Here is a 27,888-nt window from a genome sequence, read left to right on the forward strand (position 1 = left end):
AAATATTATAATTCATGGCTAGGCTGGGTTAATGCTTTGAAAATGGTGTTTCTTCCCAAACTGCTACACCTTTTTTGCATGCTCCTGGTCCCAGTTCCTAACTATTATCTCTGACTCTTCAAGAGGTTAATCAACAAATTTGTATGGCAGGGGGGTATTCCTAGGGTCAATTGTGCTACTCTATTTCAGCATAAAACGAAAGGTGGGTTGGAAGTTCCCAATGTGACAAAATATTATCAGGCAGCCCAGGTGGCCCATCTTGTTGTTTACCATGCCACTACAGAACCACCCCTATGGCTGGCGCTTAAAGCACCTGAATCCCATCCGATCCCGTTAGACAAGCTTCTTTTATTACCAACGCCATCCTGCCTCATTCACTACGGACCTGAGACTCGGTTAAGTACTCGGCTAAACTGATCTTTCCATTTCTACCATTGGCTCCACTCTGTGGCAATGCGCTTTTCAAGCTTGGACTGCACAATAGCTTATCATTTCCTCACAGTATCGGGTATTAAATCCTTCCCTGTCTTATAGGATAGGTTTTCACCTACCAGTAGAGAACTATTCTGATACTTGCAGATTAAAAAATGTTTCCCTCCTTACTCAAGAATGGTCCTACCCCTCCTGGTGCTAACCCCCTATGAGATATATTGTTACCAGAGCCCGCATTGCCCTACCACTTGCCTTTCGCAAACCCAATCTAGCCGCCACCTGCCTTATGTCTGTAGATGGGAGGCCAACTTAGTCATGGAACTATCTGAAAAGGAGTGGTTGCAAATTTGGTTGCTTCAAACCAATGTGAAGGTCCTCACAAGATGGTACCTGACTTCTTCCTATATAATTAAGGCAGTCCCAGGATACACTCCATATTGTTTAAGGGGTTGCCAGGAACTGGGGGATATGCTTCACAAATGGTGGCTCTGCCCTAGAATATGGAGGTTTTGGTGCGGGCATATTTTCTTATACTCACCCTTACTGAACATAACTTAGTCAAGACCCCTTGTGAGACCCTTCTTAACCAAAAAATTCCTAATTATGATCTGATTAATGAGAAATTGACGGCTATTCTCCTAGACAAGTTGGATAAGTCCCAGGCTACAGTATATATGGTGTCCTTGGGCTGACTACATCGGCAATACCCCATTTGCTTGTCCTGCTCTCTCCCCTTGTGCCTTAGTGGCGCTGCTGTCTTTACTAGTTGTAGGTGTGGGCTTGGTGCTGGCGGGCTCTTGTTCCTTCCCTTCACCTTTTCCTCTTCTTCTTTCTCTTCTCTCCTCTTATTCTTCTCTTTGTTTTTTTCAGTGTAATTGACAACATTTCATTGTGGTCCCCCTATGCACTAGCCTGCCCGTATTTGTGACTGTTTTCATTGTATATTGGCACCATTGTGACTAACTTTCCATAGTATAGTAATTTGATCCAATGAGCTGTTTGTGTTACCCTCTCTTTCCCTGTCATTTGCATAAAGTTAAATACTGGTTGAGTTGGCTTTTATTGTTTCATAATGTATGCCTAGCCAACATCAGTCTTTTGTTTCAACTACTCTGATTTATTTACAATGCATTCTCTACATTGTTATGATGTTATCATTGTTAGCAACTTGCAGGCTTCTGTTTTAACCTGTATATTCAGTCTGTTTTCTGATAATTTCTTTTATTCCTTTGAAAAATTGAAAAATGTCAATAAACAAGTTTAAAAAAAATAAAAATAATAATAGTTATATAAAATATAGCTTTAGCGGCCAAAGTTCAAATTGCACAAAATTGGAAACATGGAAAAATTAGAATAGAAAAGGTAATAGAAAGGGTAAACATGTTGTTTAGAGATAAAATAAGATTTGAAAGGTATTGAAAGCTTTGGTTGAATTATGTTAACGATAAATTAGAAGACATTTTAGTAAGCTACAAGAGGGGTGTTTGTTTTCTTATTCTTCCTCTCTTTTGTCTTTTTTTTTTTATGGATTAGTGATATTTTGTTTTATGTTTGGCATAAACTTTGTTTGCACAGAATGTTGGAGCTCTGGACGTTAAAGGAATTTTCAAAAATGAATTAAAATAATTTGTGAGTGCTAATAAGCAGTATAGTGTGAATAACGCTTCTGGTAACACTTCTTTTCTACATTTCTAAGGGATACCGAGGTCCAAATTTACCTCAGTTCATAAGCCAGGATTTCTATGCAGAAATGGAGGGGCCCTTGGTATCTCTGCAAATCAGGTAAGACATCAGAGCAAATCTCTTTACTGTAAATACTATTTTGCACTGGAGTTTATAGTATATAAAGCTGAACTAACAGTAACCTATTGTAGCTTAGAAACTTAACTTGGGGGAACGGGATCATGAGCTGTTTTGCAAAGGAGGTAAAGCCAACATCAGGAGAGCCTGATATAGTATATTGCATTGTTCATATTTCCGTAGCCTCCAAGTTTTGTAAATATAAGTGATAACGTACAATCTTTACTCTGTACTAAATCAAATGGATGGAATAACAAGTAATATTAATTTTGCTTTTTTGGTGGGCTCAGTGAGTTTTGAGAGTTAAGTTGGACACTGAAGTGTGGTATGTTCTTCCTCAGTTCTACAGGAGCTTTAGAATTTATTTGTATAGCAAAGGAATCTCCCCCAAACACAATCCACTGTTAATATAGTCCCCCCATCTTGCATTGCTAAAGCACTCTACATTGCCCACCTGTAGTGCCACTTTCTTGGGTTCAGGCTCCTCACAGCCAGACTCACAGCACTGCAACCCTGGCACTACATAGCTTTGCTTCTGGAAATGCTCGATTTAGCCCGGAGAGTGCTCTAATAGTAGCCTTCAAGTGGTGGAAAATTAAAAATTCCCTTTGCTTGTCCTCCAGACACTTTTATGGTAGTATGCCATATGCCAGTGGACTCCAGACTACAAACTGTTGTAATTTTTATATTTTTCCACAGTGAAGTCTTGGAAAAGCAATGTATTTGAATTTTGCTATTTATGTAGGTGCCTTATATATTATATAAAGTGGTTCCATGGGTAGAGTTTATCTTTCAAATGTCTGTTGAAGCATGAAGAAAAAAAAATCTTGTCTGCACCTGTTTCTAAAAGTCTAAATGCTTCCCTAGCTGTGTGATAATGTAATAAAGTAAAGCAAGCTACAGTACTTCATTTGGCAGAAACTTGACATTCATTTCATTAGGGACTTGTTAAGTTTAAAATCATTCTAAGATATTTATAAAAGTTTCTGTTTTTGGCCCTAACTCCTTTCCTCGCGTGACATTTTGTACTTTTTTGCTAATCTCAAGCGAAAGCTCATACTCAGCAGTGCATGACCTATTACAAACTGAGTAATTTAAAAAAAAAATGTTCTGTCATGTAATATGGAACTTAGCTTGTTTTATGGCTCTATGTTAAAAATATCCTATGGAGCAGTGTAGATGGATACATGTCGAATCGCAGATACAACTCCTATATTATTCTGTCTAGCAATGGCAATGAATTTACACATTCTGTGCATTTCATTGACTATATTTCAGAAAATTGTGAGAAAGTAAATCCTATGTTTTATTTTGTTTTATAAACTACGCCATGAAAGGCGTAACCATGGTGTAATTTCTCTGTCACCTTTACACCCCACAGGTCCTCTTAGGTCATTGTGGCAATCACAAAAAGAGAAACTGTTCTCACGGTGCAGATACATGCTAGATTAAATGTATGCCTGTAGAGTGTAATGCATGACCAGTTATAAGCATATTACAGCTGTATTACGGATAATGTGTTGTATACCTAATACGCTGTCCATACACTGCAATGGGTTCATACTATACCATTGCGTACCTCCAGTTTTACACAGAGACACATGGAGGTTGCTCCGTTACTTTCAACATGCTGTATGTTTTATGGAGGCACTATATAGCGGTACATGGAAAGCCTACAGGCCTGTAATATGTGTGTCTTCGTTCAGGGCCCATGGATGTGGCTTTACTGTGTGCTTAGATCATAAATGTTACTTTTCCATCTGGGATATGTCAGACAGATCAGAGTATCCATATACATCTACAAATACCATAATGTTAAATTACCTAAATGATCATATTCACCCCACACCTACAATCACCATTAATGAAGTCAAAACCTATGTATCTTTATTCAATACAAGCACAGTCTGTTAAAACAGTTACATACATCTAGCTGGAAAATGGACATGATGGTGAGAAAATCCTGGACAATGTTCCACAGTTATTGAGTCTTTGTACCCTACATGTCATCTCCAAATGAAATTCTATCAAGAGGTTTAACCTAGAGATCAACTATAGTGGAGAGCAAAAAACAGGGAATCACAAGGGATTTTGGCACCAAACTCATAAAATGTTGTAAGAACTTGACATAACGGCAAGGTAAACGGAAATGCTTCGTGTAGACCCGACTCATGTTTTGACTCATTTAAGCTTTGCCTTTGTTTCTATTCATGGCTATGCCACGTTCACACTACTCAATACCTCAACCGCCACTCATGGGTCACCATAGAACTCTAAGGTGATCTTTGTCTGCTAAAATGCTCCTGTGAATGGATATACAGCTGTTTTTATATAACATTTGTATATTGGGTTGTAGAATAGAGCATCCATCTAACATATAAGGATACCTATACTGCATATGAACGATTTAAAAAACATGATATGCTGGAAAGTGCCATTTAAAGCAGACATCAGTAGGGGGAGAAAGTAACTAGCTTCTCCTACTGAATTAGAAATCAATATTTCCCCCAGACTGGAACATAAATATCATGAAAATAAGGGTAAGACCAGGTTCACATAGTGCAGTTTTTGATGTTTCTAAAAAATTTTTTAGCCAAAAGGACAAATGGACATTAAAAAAACGAAAAAAAAAAAAAAAAACTGCTCCAAACTGTCCTATGTGAATATGGCCTAAACATGGGGTTCATAATAATTTTAATTTTTACCCTGAGACATTACATTTTTTGTTCAAGCCTCTGGAAATATGCTGTATATGCTGTTATCTAATGCTCTGTTCACATTGGTGCTGGGTTAAAGGTTAAAAAACAAACAAACATGATAGACTCATTAGAAGTCAATAACATCTTTCAGAATGATGTCAGAATACTGTATACTACACTGATCCTATGCAGACATATGTGTTTCCATAGTTACAGACTACAAGCAAACCCTGTGTGTAGTCTGATCCTGCAGCCATGTGATATTTCCCTCTGTCAGCCCTTCTTCTGTCAGTAGGTTGGCAAGAAGAGGGGGAAAAAGGATCACATATCAAATAAAGATGGTAACCACCTTTTCATATTACATAGTATTATGTATGGAGAGAAACCTTACAAGGTGTACAACACCAATAGGTATATAACTCAAATACTAGGGGAAATGTGAGAGGAAATTTGTGTAGCAGTGTAGTTGGACAAAAATAAATGTATTTATTTTTATTAGGTATATTAAAACGAGGCCGCACGGCACACATGGTCAGACGCTCTCTGTCTGCACCGCCACCTTACTAGGGCTATATCCCTAGTGGCCCCACGAGGCACCGCTGCAGACTATTGTGTCTGTCTAAATGAAGTATTATATTTACATTGTGGTGCTGTACTACACACCAGTGGGCCAATGTATCATTGTAGATACTATGTATAATGATATGCGCACCATTTATTATTGATTCTTAATTATAGAGCACTGTACATACGCTATCAATTTAAAAGGTCCTCTGGATTCTCACACCATATGCTCTTTTTACACAACAGTCCTCTATTTCAAGGCAGCTATTCCTAGAACATTACAAATTTGTTCTGGCCACTCTCACTTCCTTTGTTTTACTACACAAGTGTCATTTGAAGAAAGTGTTAAACACTTACCATTACGGGCCAATTTTGCCCAGTCTGAGGGTGTGATAATAGGGACCACTCACACCAAATCCTAGATATTCTAACGTGTAGGAGATTTTTTTTATTCATTTGGTTCGTTTTAATATACCTAATAAAAGTTATTTTTTATTTTTATGTAAATATACTACCACACACTTTGTACTTTTACTGTACCTTTTCCCTAGTATTTGAGAAAAAGAATCAGAGTAACTGATAACTGAAGGTTCAGACCACACATAGAGTTTGTTTGTAGTTTTTATATACAATTTGATAGGATATTTTTAATCTAGACCATTTGCAGTCTTGCTTCATTTTTTATTTTCTGATACAATTGGAGCAATAAAAATTTCCAAAATGTATATAGTTTTTGTTATAGCTTGATATCAATAGGGATGACATAAAACAGCAGTTCAGAGTTCACACTTTCTAAATGCATTTAAATGTTTTCAAATGTGGTTGCTGGGAAAATCGTAAATTTTCTTGCCTCTTCATTGAACAGGTGGCTTTATGGACTAGATATTGGATATGTCTATAAAGAGCCACTGATAGCTGTGAATGTATCCTTGGAAAAAGATACACACTCTACCCATATTTAATAATGAACATCTGTTAGAAATGAAGGCATTGTTGTAGGTCTCAGTTTTCACCAAGCCTTAGTGCTTATACTTTATCTAGATTGCTGAACAGATTTCCTGTTGCTGGCTGAACTCCCAGCTGAAGAATGCCAACTACACATGTTCTGAAGATAGAACCCAAACACAGGGCACACAGTGTCTTGGATAAACAGATGGAGCTTCCAGAGAAATGCCAGCGTATCCCAGCCAAGCTTACATAGGCATGAAAATATACAATCATTGCATGGGCACGCACGGGCAACAGACCAAAACATAACCAGACTCACTTAATATTATCCTCTTTGCTAATATCACAGCCATGGGTTCCTTGGCAATCACCAACATGATGCTCTGAGCGCACTATCTCATAGTAACACATTTCGGTTATATTTATGTAGTTTTATTAAAGAAATATAGTTATAAAATACAAAGCTGCCAAAGTGTAAAGAGGACCTTTGTGTCTGTAAATACTTCTGGGGCATCTTTTCTTAGAACGCTGCGTTGCGCTATTCTTCTTTTATTCCTCGCGTAAATAGAATCCAAATGATATTGTGTAGAAATTTGTAAATCCCATCAGGTGCTCAAAACACCATATGCAGGAGTGCGAGACAATTAAAATAGAACTTTTACTAAGGATCTGAAAACACACTTAAACGCCACCAGAGCCAACAACATAAGCAAATAATAATAAAACAAACCGCCCAAGGGCAACAATAATAAACCATCTGGTGTGATCGCCACAATACACAATGCATGCAGGTATATATGAACGGAAAGCATTACCATCCAAAAATACAAGGTTTGTAAGCCTGAACCGTCTTACCATATTGGATGGCTTCAAGATGTATTCCGGTGATGAGGAGACTCACATGAGGTCAGGACAAGAGAGACTGATAGGGACAGTTCCTGTCCCTAGTGCCCCCTAATGTAGGCTTAGGCATCCCTAAAAACCTGACCTCAAAGCTTTAGTACTAGTCCCAGGTATAGTCGCTACGGAAGTGTACAGCGCTGTGCCTGGTAAACCGTAGCTTTCGTCGCCACAACCCCTTCAGCCAGCTGAACGGTTAGGAGTGCCAGGAGTAAGACCCCGACGGATCTGATATTGATGACCTATCCTAATGAATATAAAAGCCCTGGTTAACCCCCTTGAAAAGAGTGGTACTCAAAGGTGACAGTTCCCTCTTTCCCTGCCCATACCTGTGAAGGCTGGTAATGCAGGGATACCCACTGGGACCCATCTTATCCTTTTCTAGAATGTTTTATATGGGCTATTGACTGCAGGGAGAGGTACTGTCTAATAGGCCAACAAGTCATTAATCCCTGCCTTAAAACACACACGTGCATAATGTGCAACCTGAGGATTGCTGAGGCCTGTAATGACTTTCTGTGTGGCCCTAAATAGCATGTGATGTCATAATGTGTCTTTAGCCCACTTCACTCAAGGTGTATAAAATGACCTCAAAGGCCACTAAACTATTAGTTGACAGCAAAATGAGCTCCAAGTTAGTCATGTGCATTACAATGTGTTATAATTATTCTGTGGCCTCTTTAAATGCAATCTGACAATGTGATCTTTAGACCAAAAGGATAGAATACTCCTACAAGAGCGATAAATAGACAAAACACTAATGAGATTTTGATGATGTGGATCAAGTACTGTATCGGTTGGTAAGCTACAAAAAAATGTTGGTACAGTAACTACAGTTTCTTTAACTTTTTTATTGTAATTACATAATTTCAATACTCATTGTCCTGTATTTGCAATTCAAAAACAATTTAAAAACATGTATTGTCTTTTGGTTTTTTTTGTACAGTCCAATTGAATCACCACATCCCACATGTAAAGATTCAGAAGAATTTGTTGTGGCGACACCATCAAAACCTAGTACGTCTCTACTGGGGCCATACTCAATGGTACCAACTACAGTAGAGAAAGTCCAGCACCACCAGGCTTCTTGTAAATTGCCAGATATTGAAGGAACTTGTGATTTAAAAGTAGCATCCATAGCACAGCCTACAGAACATCTTTCTAACAGCCCATACTTCATTTTCTCTCGTGAGCAATCAATGTCAGATTTAATTGTAAAAGAGTCAAGGTCTTCACAGTGTTTCATGATACCAAAATGTCAAAGTAAGATATTCAATCCTCCCAAGGTGTTCAACCCATCTTGCCAGAATACATCCCATGAAAATCAAATGAGTTACGTGCAGAGTATGGAAAAGCACCCTCCCCTGCTGACACCGCCGAAGGACAATGATAATAAAGCTGCGTCTAAGAAAACAGGCTACTTTACTATTCCATTACCCTCTGACGTCCAAGTCCCACAAGAAGGACCTTTGATGATCATTAACCCTGATGGGACTGCTCCACTTGTGTTGAAGCAGGTGGGAGATTACTGTTTCTTCCCTGGTATTCATGGAAGACAAGAAAATTTAGAGAGGAAGATGGCACCAGCAAATGGGAAAATTCATCCACAGATGCCAAAAGAAGCTTCTCTTCCTGCTGTGCAAGCGTTTAAAGTGATGCAAAGAGATTATCTCGCTTTACCTCAGAATTAGGAAGTTCTATTATGGCAAGATCTTTGTCTGTATGCCAGCAAAGAAAGAGTAATGCTTTCCATGACATGGTACAGCCCAGGGCAAATATTTTATAACACTGCTGAAATAGGCCCACTTATCTAGCAGGTGCATTGGGGTTATAGTTCAGGCAATTGTAACTGTGTAATACTTACATTTCCCCTGTGGTGGTGCTGCAGGAAAATTTAACACTTGCCAACAATCTTCCCCCCGATTACACTTGAAAGCTTATGTTCCTAGCAGCAGGACACCCTTTCATTAGCTTATATTAGGGGACCCATCTGATAAACGAGATTGTCTAAAGCGAGTAACCTTATGGAGTAAAACCAATGTCCCTCATAATATGCATATTAGATACAAATGAGCCCGTAAGATATTCCTGAGTCTAAACAAGTCAATAAGGCATGTTTGCGGACTCCTGCAGACTTTGTTCTGACCATTCAGCCATGGGTTAGTAGCCAACATCTAGTCAGAATGAATATATTGCTCAGCCTCCCAGCGTCACCCAGAAGCTGCGTAATGCTCATGCTCATTGGCTTTCTACTACATCCTAATGATGGCAATGCATGTTGACTATATGAATGTGCATGCGCCAAAATAAGTATATTCAAAAGTGCAGTCAGCGGGTGGCAACCTTAATGAATAGTTATATGGTATCATTTTTATGTGATTTGAATAGCTTAAGCCGTAAGTTTAATATACTAGAAATAAAAACCTCTCTGTACAATGTTGTTGAAATATTTATCATATCATGAATTTTTTTTTAAAAGATTGATGCAATCGACTGTTGGTTATATAGAACATAGACATAGTAACTATGAGGTTCAACAGCTAGGGGTGCCAAACCCCCACTCAAAGCTAAGATAACGTTAAAGGGGTTTCCAGTGAGAAGAAATTGAATATGTGATCGATGGGGGTCCGACTCTCAGGAACCCCCACCAAACCGCTGTTTTGAAGGAGCCGCGGCACTCCTGTGCCTGCCATCTGCACCTTGTGACAATACTGATTGATCTGTATTAATGTCACTTTGCTGATCGTGGAGTTTTGACCATGAGACCCCCTTCCTGCATTTTCTCTGCACATCTCTACTCCTGTCCAGGTTATATGCAGAGAATTGCATCTCAGCTCCATTGAAATAAATGGGGCTGAGTTGCAGTAACTGCACATTGCCTGGACAGCAGTAATGCTCCATAGGGTGCCGCAACCCCCTGATTCTAGCAATTGTAGGGGTCTCAGCAATTGGACCCCTACAGATCCTATCAATATGCCATCACTTACTATTACTGGTATACCACTTTAATAATGAAAGTGACTTTCAAGCTATTGCTCGTGCTATTCATACAGGCCTACATCTGGAACAATAACTTGGACACTGGTGCCAGAGGGGGCCCAAAGGCCCTTCTCCACATAAATATGACATTATTAATCATTATTAATTATACATGGCACAAAATAGATGAGGGCCCTGTTATAGATGTTTACACTGAGGCAACTGAACCTCAGTTGTTCCTTACCTGAGGTTCTCTGAGTTATACTTGGGTCAGGATACTCAGACCAGAATCATCCCTTTTGCATTGGTCTAGCCACTCAGACTGTGCTGGTTTTATGGTATGGCAAATTGAGCAACTGCCCAGGGCCCCTGTTGCTTTCGGTGTACTTAAAAGCAGGATTCCCAGGAGCAACCAGACAGTAGAGCAAAGCAACATTTTGCACCACTGTATGTTCTAGTAGTCGGGTAATGCACTCGTTTATAATGTCTGTGATCAATGCATGGGATAAGTCCTACCATTGAAATCTTCACAAAATAGACCACAAGAGAATTATCAATTAACCCCCTTCACTATCCTAGACAGCCAGGGATGTCACCATTAATCACTTCACTGCCCTACACCACAAGGTATTGTCACCTTAAACCCCTTTACCAACCTAGAATAAAACGAACCCTAAAAGCTTCCAGTATTATTTAGCGGTGTATGATGGTATTGGTTAGGAATTTATTTGCAATACTATGTGGCAACCAGGGGTGTAGCTAGGAGGTGCTACTGGGGCATGTGCTCCGGTTGATGGGGGCCAGGGTTTGTACAAACAAGCCACTCCGCCTTTTTCAGTGTATTTAGAGACAGGACTAGGGCACCAAACTTAATATTTGCCCTGAGTAAATGAAAGTCTAGCTACACTTCTGGTGGGAACTATATTGGAGGTATTATGTGGGCTCTATAAAAGGAAAAATGATATGGCTATTGCATATTATTTGACTGCTATATGATGCTATTATATATGGCAGTATTATTTTACGGGGGTGAAGCACTACTTTGAATATTGCCCCATTTCCTATAAAATTGGCCCTGGTCTCAGGGATTAATCTAAAGAGGTCTAGTGGTCACATACTTTTGTTTATTAAAAATGTCCTTATGAAGGATACACTTGATGTATGAACGTGCTTGTCTGAAATTTGGAAAGACACAAATAATATATTCCACATATTTACTAATATTTTCAGTTATTAGAAAACTCCAAAATGCAAATTCTCTATAGTGCCATTTTATCCCTGGTTTACTAATGCAGGAAATTACGCTTCAATAAGTCTTCATGAGATCTGCACACTTAAGGATGGGTGCACACACCGTGTAAATAATACATTGTTGACCTGGCCTACAAATCTGCCCGAAAAACCACAATGAAATCTGCATGTGTCTTATGTGGATGTCAGTGCAGATAAAGCCTCAGGTTTCATTCAATGTATTCCAATGAATAACATCTGCAGTGAAAACTTGCGGCATCAGATGGGGCACGCTGTGTATTTGATAACCCCCAGGATTTTCTAATCTGTAAGCAAAAAGGGTTTGTTAATACACCATTCACTTACATTATTCTGTACTTTGCTGCATAATTTCGGTGCTTAATACCTGGCCTAAGTGTATGTACACAATTGTATTTGAGGCAGAAGCGGATTTCATGAGTTTTGACACGGTATTACACATAGGATTCCTCGTGAAAAAAACATATCCTAATACTATTCTGTGAACAAACGCAAAAGATGCAGCATCACACTGCAAGTGCTAAAGATATATGCGAACATTAAATATATGGGATCTTTTCTATTGCATTACTGCTATATTTACTATACTAATAAATGTGAAGTTTCTCGCACACATTCTGATCAAATTGTAAGAGCCCACCTGCCATGACAAGTCTACCTCATACAGATGGTTCCTTACACTAAACTAGGCCCAAGAGAGGCGAGTCTGTTTAGTGTAGGGACCCATCTGTATGAGGTTGCCTTGTCGTACAATGGGCTCAGACATTTTAATTATAATTTCTCCCAAAAGAGTTTGCTATCAGACATTACTGAATGGAATTCTCATAGAAGTCCCAAAAGTCATCCTCTTCTTTAGGCGGTGAGACTAGAGGAGGCTGAACCTCTGGCTTCTAACTCATTTTCTTGTATCTCTGTTTTCTCGGCTTCTTTGGTGGTTGTAGCAATGGAGGAGGAACATTTTTGGGAACATTAGTCCGGATCGGAAGTGGGAAGGCACAAGATGGTTTAAGTTGGCTTTGCAGGATCTTGGCTATGGTATTTCTTTTCATTACCATTTCCGACCAAATGGCTTATAGAATAAGAGCAGATAGAATTAGATTATGAGTAACAGGAAAAAGACCACTGAAAACTACAAGAAAGATAAAACAAAATAAGGAAGGAATCTAAAGAGGTAACACAATTGCAGAGTTTATTTTATAGGATTAAAAATAGGTTCAATAAACTATACATATTTTTTTTTAGAAACTAGTGTGACAACACTGACAACTAATTTCAACTGGCGTAAGCAGAGGAGATCCTAATTTTCAAGCACACCTCCATCCAAAACCTAAAAAATATGGGTTGGACTCGAGCCATGCTCAATATCCTACTTCTGCCGAGGTCCTACTCACAGGGGTACAGGAAGCAAAGATCTATGCTGCTGTATGAAGGGTCTTCACATTAAAGGACTGATTTAGCAGTCCACCATATCTGCTTGTCTTCACTGAATTTCTTCCACTGACTAACACATTAATGAGTAGAAATATTGATCCACATTTATCATTCAGTTTACGCTTGAATTTGGCAGAAATTACACAAGTTAAAAAGTTAAAGCTAAAATTTGGACAAAATTTACAACATTGTCGCCTCACTCCAAAAAAGAAAACAGATGAGAATAGCGGGAGTGGTCACGCTGTAAATGTACTTTTAGACTTATTTATCAAAGGAAAAGGTTAAAAATACGCAAAGTTGTGGTGTAAATGTACAGCTGCCCATAGCAGGCATAAAAAGGAATTCAAACAGTGAAACAATCTCAGGTGTATCAGATTTATTAGGATGCGTGCAGCTTTTAATAAACTAGGTACAATTCGGTTCAATTCTCACAAACTACTCTCTCAAATTTCATGAAAACCTGTACTGGTAGTTGAATATATGTTGACAACAATAAATAGCTCCTATGATCTTTACATGTAATGTACTGCTTCAACAAAAAGTTTGGCGATAATTCGATTTAAAGTAAAATTCTGATAAAAGTTGATCTTCATCCCCTCCAAAACGTTGCTTTTACCTGGGGTCCTGTTATGCAGTAGTATTATAGGTTCACCTTTCTATACTCCTCTAGATCATGACACTCTCTGTGTTATGTCCTGCTTCATCATTTGTATAACAATGATGGACCCTGTAATATCTATAAGGGTATGTTCACACGGCAGCATCCGTAACGGCCGAAATTACGGGGCTGTTTTCAGGAGAAAACAGCCCCGTCATTTCAGCCGTAACGGCATGTGCAGGCGCTTGAACGCCGCGTCCATTACGAACGTAACTGGAGCTGGTTTTCCATGGAGTCCATGGAAAACGGCTCCATTTACGTCTGAAGAAGTGACATGACACGTAAATATACGCCTCGTGTGAACAGACAAACGCCCATTGCTTTCAATGGGCAGATGTTTGCCAACACTATCGAGGCACATTTTTGGACGTAATTCGAGGCGTAAAACGCCCGAATTACGTCCGGAAATAGGCCGTGTGAACATACCCTAACTGGCCATATGATAACTGTCGGTCAAACACTCATTCTTTTTCCAGGATATCATCCTTGGCTCTCCAATAAATATGCATTCTGTATATTCACTGCCATAAGAGGAGTATGAGCTGCTACCAGACAACTCTGACAGTGCTGATGCCCTGGGAAAACAGAGGATCGGGCATGTCAGAGAATCATCACCCTGGCCCCATATACAGTGCATTTGGAAAGTCTTCAGACCCTTTCACTTTTTTTTACATTTTATTACGTTGAGACCTTGTGCTAAAATAATAATTAAAAAAAGTTCCCCCCATCATTCTGCACTCAATACCCCATAATGACAAAGTGAAATCAGAATGTTAGAAATGTTTGCAAATTTATTAAAAATGAAAAACTCAAATTTTGAATGGACATAAGTATTCAGACCCTTTGCTATAACACTTGAAATTTAGCTCTGAGGGCCTCCCATTTTTCTAGATCATCTTTGAAATGTTTCTACACCTTGATTGGAGTCCACAAGTGGTAAATTCATTTGATTGGACATGATTTGGAAAGGTCTTACAGTTGACAATGCATATCAGAGAAAAAAACAATGAGGAGGAAAGAGATGCTTGTAGAGTTCAGAGATAGGATTGTGTGGAAGCACATATCTGGAGAAGGGTACATGAAAATTTCTGCTTCAAAAAATTTCCAAGAGCACAGTGGCCTCTATAATTCTTAAATGGAAGAAGTTTGGAACAAGCAGGATTCTTCCTAGAGCTGTCCACCCAGCCAAACTAAGTAAATCGGGGGAGAAGGGCCTTGGTAAGAGAGGTGACCATGAACCCAATGGTTACTCTGGCTGAGCTCCAAAGATCCTAAGTGCAGATGGGAGAAACTTTTAGAAGGCAGGTCAACCATCACTGCAGCACGTTCCATATGGGCTTTATTCCAGACTGGCCAGAAAGAAGCCTCTATTCAGTAAAAGACACATGAAAGCGCATCTGGAGTTTGCAAAGAAAAAGCACCTAAAGAACTCTCAGACTGTGAGAAACAAGATTCTGTGGTTTGGTGAAACCAAGATTGAACTTTTTGGCCTCAATTCTAAGCGTCATGTCTGGAGGAAACCAGGCACTGCTCATCACCTGCCCAATACCATCCCTACAGTGAAGCATGGTGGTGGCAGCATCATGCTGTGGGGGTGTATTTCAGTGGCTGGGACAGGCAGATTGGTCAGGGTTGAGGGAAAGATGAATGGAGCAAAGTACAGAGATATTCTTAATGAAAGCCTAATCCAGAGTGCTCTGGACCTCAGACTGAGCCAAAGGTTTACCTTCCAATAAGACAATGACCCTAATCACACAGCCAAGACAACACAGGAGTGGCTTGGGGACAACTCTGTGAATGTCATTGATGGCCCACCCAGAGCCCTGACTTGAACCCAATCGAACATCTCTGGAGAGACCTGAAAATGGCGGTCCACCAATGGTCCCCATCCAAACTGACAGAGCTTGAGAGGATTTGCAGAGAGGAATGGCAGAAAATCCCCAAATCCAGGTGTGCAAACCTTGTGGCATCATACCCCAGAAGGCTGGAGTCTGTTATCACTGCCAAAGGTGCTTCATATTTCAGTTTTTCCTTTTCAATAAATTACCAAAGATTACTAACATTCTGTTTTCACTTTGTCATTATGAGGTATTTAGTGCAGAATGGTGGGGAAAAACGTGACTTTTTTTATTTTAGCACAAGGATCAACGTAACAAAATGTGAAAAAATGTAAATGTTCTGAAGACTTTGCGAATGGACTGTAAATACATTTACTGTGTTAGGTTTGGAGATTAGTCCTAATATGGGCAAAAGTTATAAATTACACTTAAAGGCAAAGAAAACGATTAAATTGTATATGAGAAATAGATTAGCGTGTAGACTGTGAAACAAATGGAAGGCAAAGGTTGAGAAAACTCAAGTCAAAGTTGAAGTGTGGTGCTTTCATTATAAAAAAAAGAATCAGATTGCAAGGAAAGGAGTTTTATTGTTATTTATGACTTCTGAGACTCCCTGGTTTTCTGATCTACAGCCCTCTTTAGGTTGAGGTAATTAAAGTTCCTCTCATGCCATCTGCCTGGGAAAAGTAAAGGACACTGGTCAGCCTCAGCATCATTGCTGTATTCGAATTATGTCACGCAGAATCATCCAGCTATACTAAAACTGTGTGGCTGCTATACTGTAGTTAAAGAGAAGTTCTATCTTATGTAAGCTGTATACAAAAAGACTTGTCCCTGTTTGCATCCATGGTCCTAACATGTAGGACCATTGTAGAGAATGCAATGTGTGGTTGACTTTGTTATGTTCTCATTAATGACATAGTAAAAACTCTTCAAAACACCATTACTTTGAGAAGACCACCCCCATATCAAGACCAGATTTCCTGAGACAGATTTTCAGTTCCTCATATACTATGCATACTGCCCATCTTCTTGGGGAAGACCACGCCTTAGAAGATCACCTTCCAATGCAATTTTGGGTTGTCGCCTCAAAGAGATTTCACTGTACCTCCAATCATGTGAAGGACATATGAATACTGTAGGAGCATGGTGAAACTAATAATACTGGCAATATTTTTTGCCCTTTGACATTACAATGAAAACCTGTTTAGGAAAACTCTGAACGGTCACTATCTTTACATTAAAATTATATGTACTACTTATGCCTACGCTTTCTTCACAATCACCAATTTAACTACAAACAAAAAAAATTGTTTATTTCCTAAACTTGTAAAACGGTTAATTGGTATTTCACCATTTAATATTGTTATAATAACAACAAAATTATGCATACAATGACCATTGATTATTCTTTGCCCCTGTTTGATGCTATTTTTGTTACATACTATACTTCTACTTAGAGTGCGAGCCATAAATTTCATAATCCAATTTTTGCTCCCATAGGGGCAACACACACCATGTGTCCACACTAAAGACCCCAGTGGTGTTTTTACCACTGTGATGCAGATTAAGCAACCCCTGGCAGAGCCTTCCTTTTCCAAATCTATACTGCTATTCAGAAGTGTTGCTTGAAGCTCCTCCTGGGCCCACCACTTAACTGCTTGGGACGTCATTGTACAATTAGCATTGTAAGTCATTGCATCTCTTTTATAGGCACAATTTTCTTATGTGAAGACTGTGAAACCCACAGGAAAAGGGGCCCGGGTGCGACTGTACCTCAGTACCCCCTATTGCTACATAGCAGTCTTTCTAAGCATGTTATTTTTGTCCTCTTTTTTTCAGGAGATAGACAGTTCAATTAACACCAACAGTCTCTACAAGTGGTTAACAGCACTAAGATTTTAGTTTATATATTTTTCTATACAGCTTGCTATATGTATAACTGAGAGTATTCTAGTTTTTAAAAATTATATTCTGTGCTTTTTGGTATTTTTATTTTAAAAACTTCAAATTGATTAGGAAACCAAAAAGGAAAACCTTGTATACAACAAATTGAACTGCCCAGTTAAAGAAATAAAATATGTCTAGTATACACATTATCTATGCAATAAAAATTATATTTTAAAATTAATATACAGGTGTATTATAAATAAAAGCAGAGAAGTCTGAGAGAGAATATAATAGAGACACCCACGTGGCTGTAACTATACGAGGTGCAGAGGTTGCAGTGTATCTGGGTCCAGTGGCCTGAAAAAGCCCTCTTACATACAGGAGGACCCCAGTACAGATTCTGTATTTGGACACACAAGAAAATTCTCCTACATATCGTTATTAAATAAAATTCTAAATACCTAACTCGTCGGTCTTCCTTCCATACCATTGATGGGTATTGTGTTTTTCCAGCCTCCCCTTTACATTCACTTCTGCTGTATAGGAATCATGCACCAAGCTGTGCTGTTTTATGGGCGCCCCTGTAAGAGGTGTAAGTTGTAAGACACCATATATCACCAGAATGGAGAACTGATATTGATAGTGACCAAATTGGGAAGTCAGAACAGAGGTTGATTTAAAATATTACAGAGTACAAGTCAGACAAGAGACAACTTTTCATATACTGGCTGACAGGTGGCAGCTTCTCATACACTGGCAGAGAAAATAAATAACATTGTGAAATAAAAAAGTGACAACCGAGCAAGAGACAGCAATAACTCATAATAGGCATCAATGCTCCATCACCTGCTAGTTGGACACAGCATGTTATCCTGATTTAGAGTAGAATAACTCTCCGGCAGTCGCACCCAGGCCTCTGTGCCACATATAGACAGCGGTATTATAAATGGCACATGGTAGGTGAGGGACCTTGTTACGGATTTTGCATTATGGTCCAGGAGTTTAGGGTAAATCTGCTCATCTTTACCCCTTTTATTTTGTTTAAGCTCATCCACCCTTGTTCAGTGTGCTCAGTCCTATTCCTTTTTAAAATGCCTATGTACCCAGCAGTGAAAAATGGAAGCAGCAATGTTAAGATGACCATTCACATTAAATAAAAGTTACCTTAATATGTTTATGATCAACACCTTAACATGTTAATGGATAAAGCACCGACTAGTTGCAGTGGCTCTGCGCTCTGGTCAATATTACATCAATAGAGGTAGGGTTGTCCAAAGAGAACAACTCCTTTAAAACTTCACAAGCCTGATGGATATCTGCTGAAACATGGATCACACCAGGAGTGCGCCAGCGATGAGACAAGGTGATAACTTTTTACGTTTTTTTGCAGAACTAAAATCCATTACTGCTCAATCCCATCTTCAATTTAGGATGAGGTGCACCTTTTCACTTTTTAATTTAGGTATTATGAAATGCTAGAAGCCCTGCTGGATGAAATACATTCGATTTTTTAGCTGTTATTTCGCTTGCTTGCTAATTAATCTGTCATAAACATGCAAATGCAGGTATTTTGCAAGAAGTGGATTGTTAAATGTTAGTCGTACATTTCGGAGGCACACATACATGTGTGGAGTCATCACTTGACTTCTATAGACTGAACAGCTAATAACAGTATGCTTTGTTGTTGGGGGTGTAGGATCAGGGCACGTCCATGAGGTGGAGGACTAGAATTGTATGTCTATAGCTAGCCCTGTGTGTGTACAGAAGTCATCTTTTTAGGTGTATCTACATAAGAAAACCTGCACAGTCTTATGCCTCCCACACTTGCATACCAGGCAACTATCATTTCAATTTTTGGCTCAATTTCTGGCTACAGGTTCTGCATTTTAATCTTACATGCGTGTAGCGTACCCCTGGCACCAGCACGGTCCTTGACATCTATTTTAATAATCATCAGTCTCCTAGTGAAATTACCCTGAGCACCACAACTCTTTCCCCCAAACTAGATCTATTGCACAATATAGATTTTAGGTCATAGTAGAGCATCTTGTCTACATCTCAGCAATATACAACTTCTTACTTTGTAAACCTATTGGGGTTAACTTATGAGGCATGCCATGAGTAAGAACGAGAGATTTGTTTGAAACACGTAGGCCTGTTGCATCCACCTCTTCTTGCTCAGTGTATTTAAAACTGGACTATTAATAAAGTTGGAAGAATTTACTTTTGAAGCAATGGATCAAGTATCTTTCTTTGAATTAAAATGACCACAACGAGTTACAGAAACAGCGTAGCTATGCTGTTTTCCTGATTACATGGTCGGAAATTACGAGGTGGCCTGGGAGGCAGCGGGAACTGAGAACTGTAGAACGGGGTTTAGGTGGCCCCATTCTAGGGATAGGTGCAGGTTTCAGAGGTGGGAACCGCATCTATCTGACATTTATGGCATGTCCTGTGGATATGCCATAAATGTCCCTGATGGGTAAACCCTAAGACTAAGACCACAGACTAACATCATTTAAGAGAACAAGAAAATATTACAAAATTAATCCATAGTAAAAAGGACCTGGAAGTAATGAAAGTTGAAGTAGAATTAGCAATAAGAGACTGAGCAAGACCTGGGAATAGATTACTACGGAGACAATGTCCCAGTTCATAATAGATCTTGTGTGGATAGTCTTCCATGAAACAGGATTTCATGCTTAGTTTGGGTATGCAATATCCCTGGTGGCACAGTCTTCTCTCTTCTTCTCTCAAACAGCTTCTTACCTAAGTGGGACAAGAAGTAAGTCTTTGCTGAACGAGTTTATGGAATAGAAATCAGAAAAAATGTACTATACCACACATCTCACCTGCACTGGACAGATAAGCTGGTCCACCACCGAGCTGCCATACTTATGTCTTATGTTAGACGGTATCAGGTTCCTGGTATCTTCTTGTTGGTTTTTCATACATGCTTGAGATGTGTTACTTCTTCTCCCTCTTTGGTTGCTCATAGTGCGCTGATCTATATTGTACAATTTTGTTGAGCTCATTTGAAGCTTCTCATTATCAAGATTAATTGTATTAGAAGGTGCGGATCTTGGTGTAGGTAAAGATGAATAGCACTTGATAACTGGACGCAAAGGATAATAGGAGAAACTGAATTATAAGGGAGACTAATGGAAATACATAGACGTAACGAAAGATGGAGTACAACATCCCTTTAATGTGTCACTTAAGGCACAATTGAAATCTGACAGCGCTGTGCCATTTAACAATATTGTGAATGCAATGTGTTAAAAGCATTGGGATCTTAAAGTCATGAAATGAGTAATGAGACACAGCTGCAGCACATTTTCCATTCTCTGGAGGTGATGCAACTTTCTTGACAGAGAGTGGAGCATTGATAAACATGTCTTGAATAATAAAATTCTATTCTGCACTAAGATGACTGTATTTAATGCATTGTACATGTGTTCTACAACTTTTACCGAATACATTGGGGGAGGGGTAGTTTGTAACATCTATTGAACGGTGCCATAGAGGAGAAAGCGGGTGTCAACCCTGATAAATGTTACCCCTCACCATATACTTGGATGCTAATTATTATCATCTCATTTGTATTTTGCATTCATTTTTATTCTCTAGATAATGAATTAGACAAAATACCTGTACATAAATTGTAAAATGATTTCCAGAGACCATTGGCTACTGAACCAGCGCATATAAAGCATAATTTTTAGGAAAATGTTTACTTTCGTTTGTTACAGAAATCCACATCAACTGTACTATGACAGGATCATGGATAGGACTGCACATGATGTCGAAGCAAAGTGTTTGAAATCCCTATTTGTTTCATAGTGATAAGTGGTTTACAGCTCTGTGCTTTCCAATGGCAGATACCAAACGTCGCAGCTACATGGAATGTGACAGTATTACGTTCTGCCACTGGAGGGAATGGTGGACTTCTTCACACACCCATACCCTCCAGCCCTTGAAAATGAAAAATAATTACACTGACCACCTTGTAGTGAAATCTTACATTTGTGGGAATAGGCCAATAAGGTAACCTTAAATAGGCATTGCACTTTGAACAAACTTTGCATAACTGAATAGTATAAGTGACTATAAGAAACTTTGTAATATATCTTATTGCAGAAAAACGCCTCTTTCTACTCTTATGAGGCACCCCCTTACATTCACTCTGAATTTACAGTACAGGCCAGACCCGGCAGAAGGCCATAGGGGGAGGCCACCATGATCAGGGATGTAGGCAGGGAATGAGTTAAAGGAGTTAGGAGGGGTGGTTGGGAGGTAGTGGGGGGCGGAGGTTAGTGGGGCGAGGCAAGGTATACTTAAGGGTGGGGTGAGTGGAGCTTGTCCCGCCATCCCTCCCTACAATTTTTCGTTAGTTCTGTAAATTGGCAAGTCTGTGATTTCGCTTTGTTGCTCATTTTTTTGTTTTCACAGGTACCTGAGGATGCTGTGGAGCGGTTTTGCAATGTCGCAGCAGTAACGTGGCGGATTTGGGGTCCTTGGAGTTGGTGGTAAATTGCTGTGGGGGGGGGGAATTCATCGGGGTATGGTCCCTCGCTAATTTATTATGGTTTAGTGGTCTGGTCAATTTGGACTCCTGCTGGGTGGTGTACCGGGGAGTGGTTGCAGTTTAGGTCAGCCAACTGCAAGTATGACGGTGCCCCTGAGTCTGTAGGGTGGTGTCTAGGAGTTAAATACAATGCAGGTGGGCTGTTTTGTTGACAGACTTTTGTACCTCCAAGGACTCCCCTTCCATTGTTATTCTTATATGTAAATTGTTGTTTCCATTATGTTTGTTTGTAAATAAAATGGCTGCTGTGGCCAAATTTATCCAACCCAAGTTGTCCGTGTTCTTCTTATAGGTGAGGGCTGGTATGGTCACTGAAGGGGGAAGTGGTAGTAGTCATAGTAACATTACCCTTATGAGAGTGAACGCACTCTACAGTTCCCTGATCATGCTTTATCCATCTCAAGACAAGATGGACTATCAGCTCACTTAGGGATCAGGTTACTGCCCATAGAAGTCTATGGGGAGGAAAGAGTAGGAGAGACAGAGAGACACTTGAAGCAGCAGCTTCTGGTAAGTGTTAGATGTTACCCCAGTACTGGATTCACAGCTACACTGATCATTACTGCTGTATCATCTCCTAGATGTTTCTGCTCCTGTGGGTTTGCTACAAAGAGATTGGGGAGCAGGATGTTATCTTCGCTATGTGTGCTGTCTATGGCAGACATGATAGCAGTTAGGTTCCACCCACTAGCTCAGAGAAAACTGAGAATTAGAGATAGAGCCTGAAGAGGGGAAAACTGATTTAAAAAAATGCAGGATATAAGTTATATAATAAACAAAAATAGTAATATTCCTCATGTACAAAACACACATATGACAGCTCATTCTGAAAAGTTATCTGAAATGACAGGTACGCTTTAACAGTGTTTGCCAGCCTCCCATTAGTATCCTTAACAGTGCATGCCACATATGCCCTCCATAGTGCCTACCATAGATGATCCACACAGTGTTCCAGACACAGATATCCTCCAGGGCGCCAGCCACAGATGCCCTCATTCCAGCCTCAGATATCTACCAGAACCCAGCCAAGACTTGCTTCCTACGATGCGCTCTCTACGCCTGATATTTGTGCCATCACTTACAATTAGGGGACCGGGGAAGCAGGACATGAGCTGTAAGTTGTGCCTGCGTCCCTGAATTTTAAAAAAAATTCTATCACTTTGGCTGAAAAAAATCCTAAGAAGTGATAGAACCATTTTCTACAGTATAGACTGTCAAAATCAGTACAATTGTAGAGTCTGCACACCTCATCTACTTGAACGCTCACAAAGTCTTTACATGTATCTCAATATACTTGTTTGTGAGTGGTACATTTATTTTTATAAACTCATTCCATTTAATGGGCTTAGGCTTTGCCTAGAAAGACTAGTGGAGAGGGTCTCAGTCTTATCTCACCTGAGCTTTTAGCTTCCATTCAAGACGCCTGTAGATATTCAGCAGGGAAATGAATCACACAATACTCATTTTCTTTTAGCCTTTTCACTGGTTGCTAAGAAACCATTTTGTTGTTTTTGTTGTTATGGCAAAGAGAAGGAAAGAAAGGCCAGTATACAATTCTTTGTATTACCTCTAGATGGCGCTGCCTTATAGCAGTAAAAAGCACAATTATTTATCAACTGTTCATATATCTCTAGAAGATTGTTCTGGGAATTGCAACCCCCAAAGTTTATTAAAAGTTACCTCGCTTGAACAAATGTAACTATTTTCTCTATTAGTTATTTGGAAAACGTCAGAAATTCTGAGGAAAAAAAATCCAAGCTATACTTGGTTCCCCACAGGTTTGCAAATGCATCTCAATTCAATATTTGAACACGGCAGTAAAGTACTGTAGGAATATCTGTCCACATCTATTACATACTTGCCAACAGTCCCGATTTGGTGGGACAATCCTGCGAACCAGACCGCAAAACGAGCGGAGATTATGCTAAATTGCCTGATAAGTAGGCGTTTTCCAATGTTTTGTGGCATAGCAAAGGCAAGGTTTAAAGGGGTTTTCCCATGAGAGACATTTATATCATAAATGTCAGATACATGAGTGTCCCACCTCTGGGACCCGCACCTATCTCTAGAACGGGGCCCCCTAAACCTTGTTCTGCCGTTATAGATATGTCATGAATGTCTCTCATGGGAAAACCCCTTTAAAAGGATTTAATTTTGGCAAGTATGCTATTGCTACAAACATTAAACAGGGAACAGCAAATTCCACTATTCAAAGTCATAGCTAGGCATTCCTTTAAGCCCCGTGCACACAAACGTAAAAATCCCCGTAATCACGGGCCGTAATTACGGGCCCATAGACTTCTATTGGCCACGGGTACCTCCCCGTATGCTTACGGGAAGGTGACCGGGACATTGAAAAATATAGAACATGTCCTATTTTAGGCCGTAATTACGGCACGGGCAGGCCCATAGAAGTTCTATGGGGCTCCCGTAATTACGGGTGACTACATGTGTGCACCCGTAATTACGGGAGCGTTGCTAGGCGACGTCAGTGGATAGTCACTGTCCAGGGTGCTGAAAGAGTTAAACGATCGGCAGTAACTCTTTCAGCACCCTGGACAGTGACTTCCGATCACAATATAGATCAACGTGTAAAAAAATAGAAGTTCATACTTACCCAGAACTCCTTGCTTCTTCCTCCAGTCCGGCCTCCCGGGATAATGTTTCAGCCCATGTGACTGTTGCAGCCAATCACAGGCCAATCACAGACTGTAGCGGTCACATGGACTGCCGCGTCATCCAGGGAGGTCGGGCTGGATGTCGAAAGAGGGACGCGTCACCAAGACAACGGCCGGGTAAGTATGAATTTATTTTACTTTTACCTCGGAAAGGGCTGCCCCTTCTCTTTATCCTGCACTGATAGAGAGAAGGGGCTGCCGATTAGTGCAGTGCAATTTTGCAGCGAAAATGTGCCCGTAAATACGGGTGGAATACTGGTGACACCGGACCCGTATTTACGGGCCCGGGTCCGTAAATACTGGTGCAATACGGGTCGAATACGTGTGACCAAGGACCCGTATTTACGCCAGTATTTACGGGAGGAAAAAAATACGTTCATGTGCATGAGGCCTTACTCAGGGCAGAAATGCAGTTCGCTGCCCATGTCATATATGTAATAATCATTAACTAAGGGGAATGCCTTATTGGTGCCACCCTGGACCCAGCACCCGCCAGGCTCCCCCTAGACACGCCCATGCCACCATTTAGTTTCTTCATGACAAAACAATTTTTTTTTGTTTCACTCCTTATAATTCTAGCAGCCCAATTTTTTTTCTTTTCAGTCAATTTACTATTTTGACTTGAAATCTAGATGTACAGCACTTTGTATTTGCTAAATTTTTGGAATGAATATGGTGCGGAGGTTTAACACCTTCCGGACCGCCCACTGTCTTTTGACAGCAGGCGGTGCAGATCCAGAATCTACAGCTACGTCTTTTTCCCTGTACAGCATCATTCCCCATCGCCAGCTGTGAAGCAAAGTGCCGCACATCCTCTTTCACTTGAATAGAGTTGAATAGAGTTGAATGAAGTTTTTTTTTTGCACCAACCGAAAAAAAATTATAAAGGTAAAAAATGATTAAATTGTGTTACTGAAAGATAAATAAAAATCTTATGTAACATTATTTGGGGGAAACCGAACAGAGTTACGTTTCAGAATAGGGGGGTGTTGCAAAACGGAATCTTTGCCCTGGGTCAAGAAAAGCCTAGCTACGCCTCTGCAGATGTTTGTCGAATAAAGTAGCGCAGATGTTGTATAACTTTGGCATTCATTTCATGTAAACACATTAATACATCTGCCTCATTTACTTTTTGTATACCATAGTCTTTATTTTACACAGAAGAGGAACTGTCACTGACTGTAGCCATCATATAATGCTGCAACATATTAATATGCACGGCTTCAACTTGTCTGTGATGCTGCAGCCACAATACCCTGAGTCATCAGGCAGCAGTCCAACTCTTGGGCCAAAGATTTATTTTTCATTTTTTGAGACGATGAATTAACCCTAGTATCATTTACTTCACATTGATGATTCACAGCCATGCAGATGACAAAAAAACACCCTAATTATTATTTATATTTATTTTTCGGTCGGTTTCACATGGTTGTAATGTTGCCGTATGTTAGAATTTGTATAATGGCCGCTATACCCGGACCCCCAATCAGTTCTACTGACCTTAGATCACCATATAACTCTATCTAAACTCATTTTAGTATGTCTGAGCTGTTGTGGCTCTAATATCCATACTAAAATACATGTAATACCGGGCTTCAACTGTAAGTCAAGTTAGACAGATCGAAAACAGGAATGTGCAACCGTATTCAAATGTAAAAGGCAAATTGATGCTATACGTTTATGTCCATCTGCTTATTGCCATCTTTATTAAATAAGAAAAAGGGAACATCACATATAATTATTTTAGCAATAGTGGCCTACAGCACCTTCAAAAACTTCTTCAGATGTAAAAAAGACAAGCATATGTTAAAAGTTCACCTTTTTTGGCATGTTTTGACATGTTTCCTGTATAGAGTTCTTTGGGAATGTTAGGCTGGGTTCACACGACCTATTGTCAGACGTAAACGAGGCGTATTATGCCTCGTTTTACGTTTGAAAATAGGGCTACAATACGTCGGCAAACATCTGCCCATTCATTTGAATGGGTTTGCCGACGTACTGTGCAGACGACCTGTAATTTACGCGTCGTCGTTTGACAGCTGTCAAACGACGACGCGTAAATTGACTGCCTCGGCAAAGAAGTGCAGGACACTTCTTTGCCACGTAATTTGAGCCGTTCTTCATTGAACTCAATGAAGAGCAGCTCAAGATATACGAGCGTCACAGACGCCTCGTATATTACAGCCGTAAAAGCCTCTCATCGTGTGAACATACCCTCAAAGTTTACATTGATGTACTGTTTTTTTAGCACACAATGTCTACGTCAGATCATGCAAAGCCTAAATGTGGTGTCTAATTTACAGTTTACTTTTTTTTGTTCATTAAGTTTTTATTGAAAATATTTCAAAAGACAAGAGAAAACGAGTCAATCAATCAAAAGACAGTCGCTTGATAAAGCTGAGGATTGACATAGGAAAAATAACAGGGGGTATAACAAAATACAGTCAGTATAAATGCAGTCGTGGTCAAGGGAAGCAAATTACAAGTGTCATAAAGAAACTTTTCAATTATAGAGTACACATCCAATGTAATATCATGGTAAAGATAATGGCAGTTCAGGATTAGATCAGGTGACGGCTTAAAGGTAGGATATTGGGAAAGAACTGAATGAGCTATTAAGCCACAACTTCCATTTAGCGAGTAGATGGAAGCGGTTACAGTTGGCTGCCTCGAAGTCCAATTCATAGTTGAATGGCAATCATTTTTAAAATGTTGAGCAATTTTTAGACATGTAGAGATTAAAACATGTGAAATTATCATAATTTGATCACTAGGAAATTGTTCCAAACCCAATCCTAACAAGGCCAGTCCCAGATCAGGTGAAAATTGTGCCTTACATAGCCCAGACAGTAAGATAAATACTTTGAACCACAAAGCATTGATAATGGAACATTCCCACCAGAGATGGAGGAAGGTTCCAACAGAACCTCTGCATTTCCAGCAGAGTTTGGAGAGTCTTGGGAAAACCATTTGAAGCCTTACCGGAGTTAGATACCAGTGATAGAATATTTTCCTAGAATTTTCTAGGTGAGCTATACATTTGGAGGTTTTGGAAATTAAACTGAAAGACGATCACCATTGATTGACTGATTTAATCAGCTGGTAGCATCTAGTAATACTTTTCTTATATGGCTGGGAAGCCTCTAGCCAGATATTAAAAAGACTAGTTATAGGTGATTAGGTTGGAGAAGGAAAACCATGCAGAATATGTCTA

The 27,888-nt window shown here is 39.7% G+C and overlaps 2 protein-coding genes across 5 annotated transcripts in view; one reads left to right on the plus strand and one right to left on the minus strand.

The window, feature by feature from the left end:
* CSF2RB (colony stimulating factor 2 receptor subunit beta) overlaps positions 1–9,769 on the plus strand; it is a 109,443-nt gene extending 99,674 nt beyond the window's left edge. Inside the window, exons 11-12 of the mRNA XM_075833756.1 lie at positions 2,129–2,214; positions 8,290–9,769. Coding sequence (XP_075689871.1) covers positions 2,129–2,214; positions 8,290–9,034 — 831 coding nt within the window. The 3' untranslated portion in view covers positions 9,035–9,769. The remainder of the gene's footprint in view (positions 1–2,128; positions 2,215–8,289) is intronic.
* Positions 1,592–23,536, minus strand: CIMIP4 (ciliary microtubule inner protein 4). Of its 4 annotated transcripts, none has more exons than XM_075833760.1 (6): positions 23,392–23,536; positions 22,926–23,129; positions 20,261–20,523; positions 20,027–20,177; positions 17,870–17,989; positions 1,592–1,659 (listed from the first exon to the last, which is right to left on the minus strand). In XM_075833760.1, exons 2-6 carry the CDS (start codon positions 22,990–22,992, stop codon positions 1,616–1,618), a joined length of 645 nt encoding a protein of 214 aa, XP_075689875.1. In that variant the 5' UTR covers positions 22,993–23,129; positions 23,392–23,536; the 3' UTR covers positions 1,592–1,615. The 4 variants fall into 4 exon arrangements, with proteins under 4 accessions (XP_075689875.1, XP_075689872.1, XP_075689873.1 ...); XM_075833757.1 differs by lacking the exon at positions 1,592–1,659 and adding an exon at positions 12,234–12,660; XM_075833759.1 differs by lacking the exon at positions 1,592–1,659 and adding an exon at positions 15,796–16,195.
* Positions 23,537–27,888: the final 4,352 nt, after the last annotated feature.

The sequence above is a fragment of the Rhinoderma darwinii genome, chromosome 7, assembly GCF_050947455.1.
Source record: "Rhinoderma darwinii isolate aRhiDar2 chromosome 7, aRhiDar2.hap1, whole genome shotgun sequence".
NCBI lineage: Eukaryota > Metazoa > Chordata > Amphibia > Anura > Rhinodermatidae > Rhinoderma > Rhinoderma darwinii.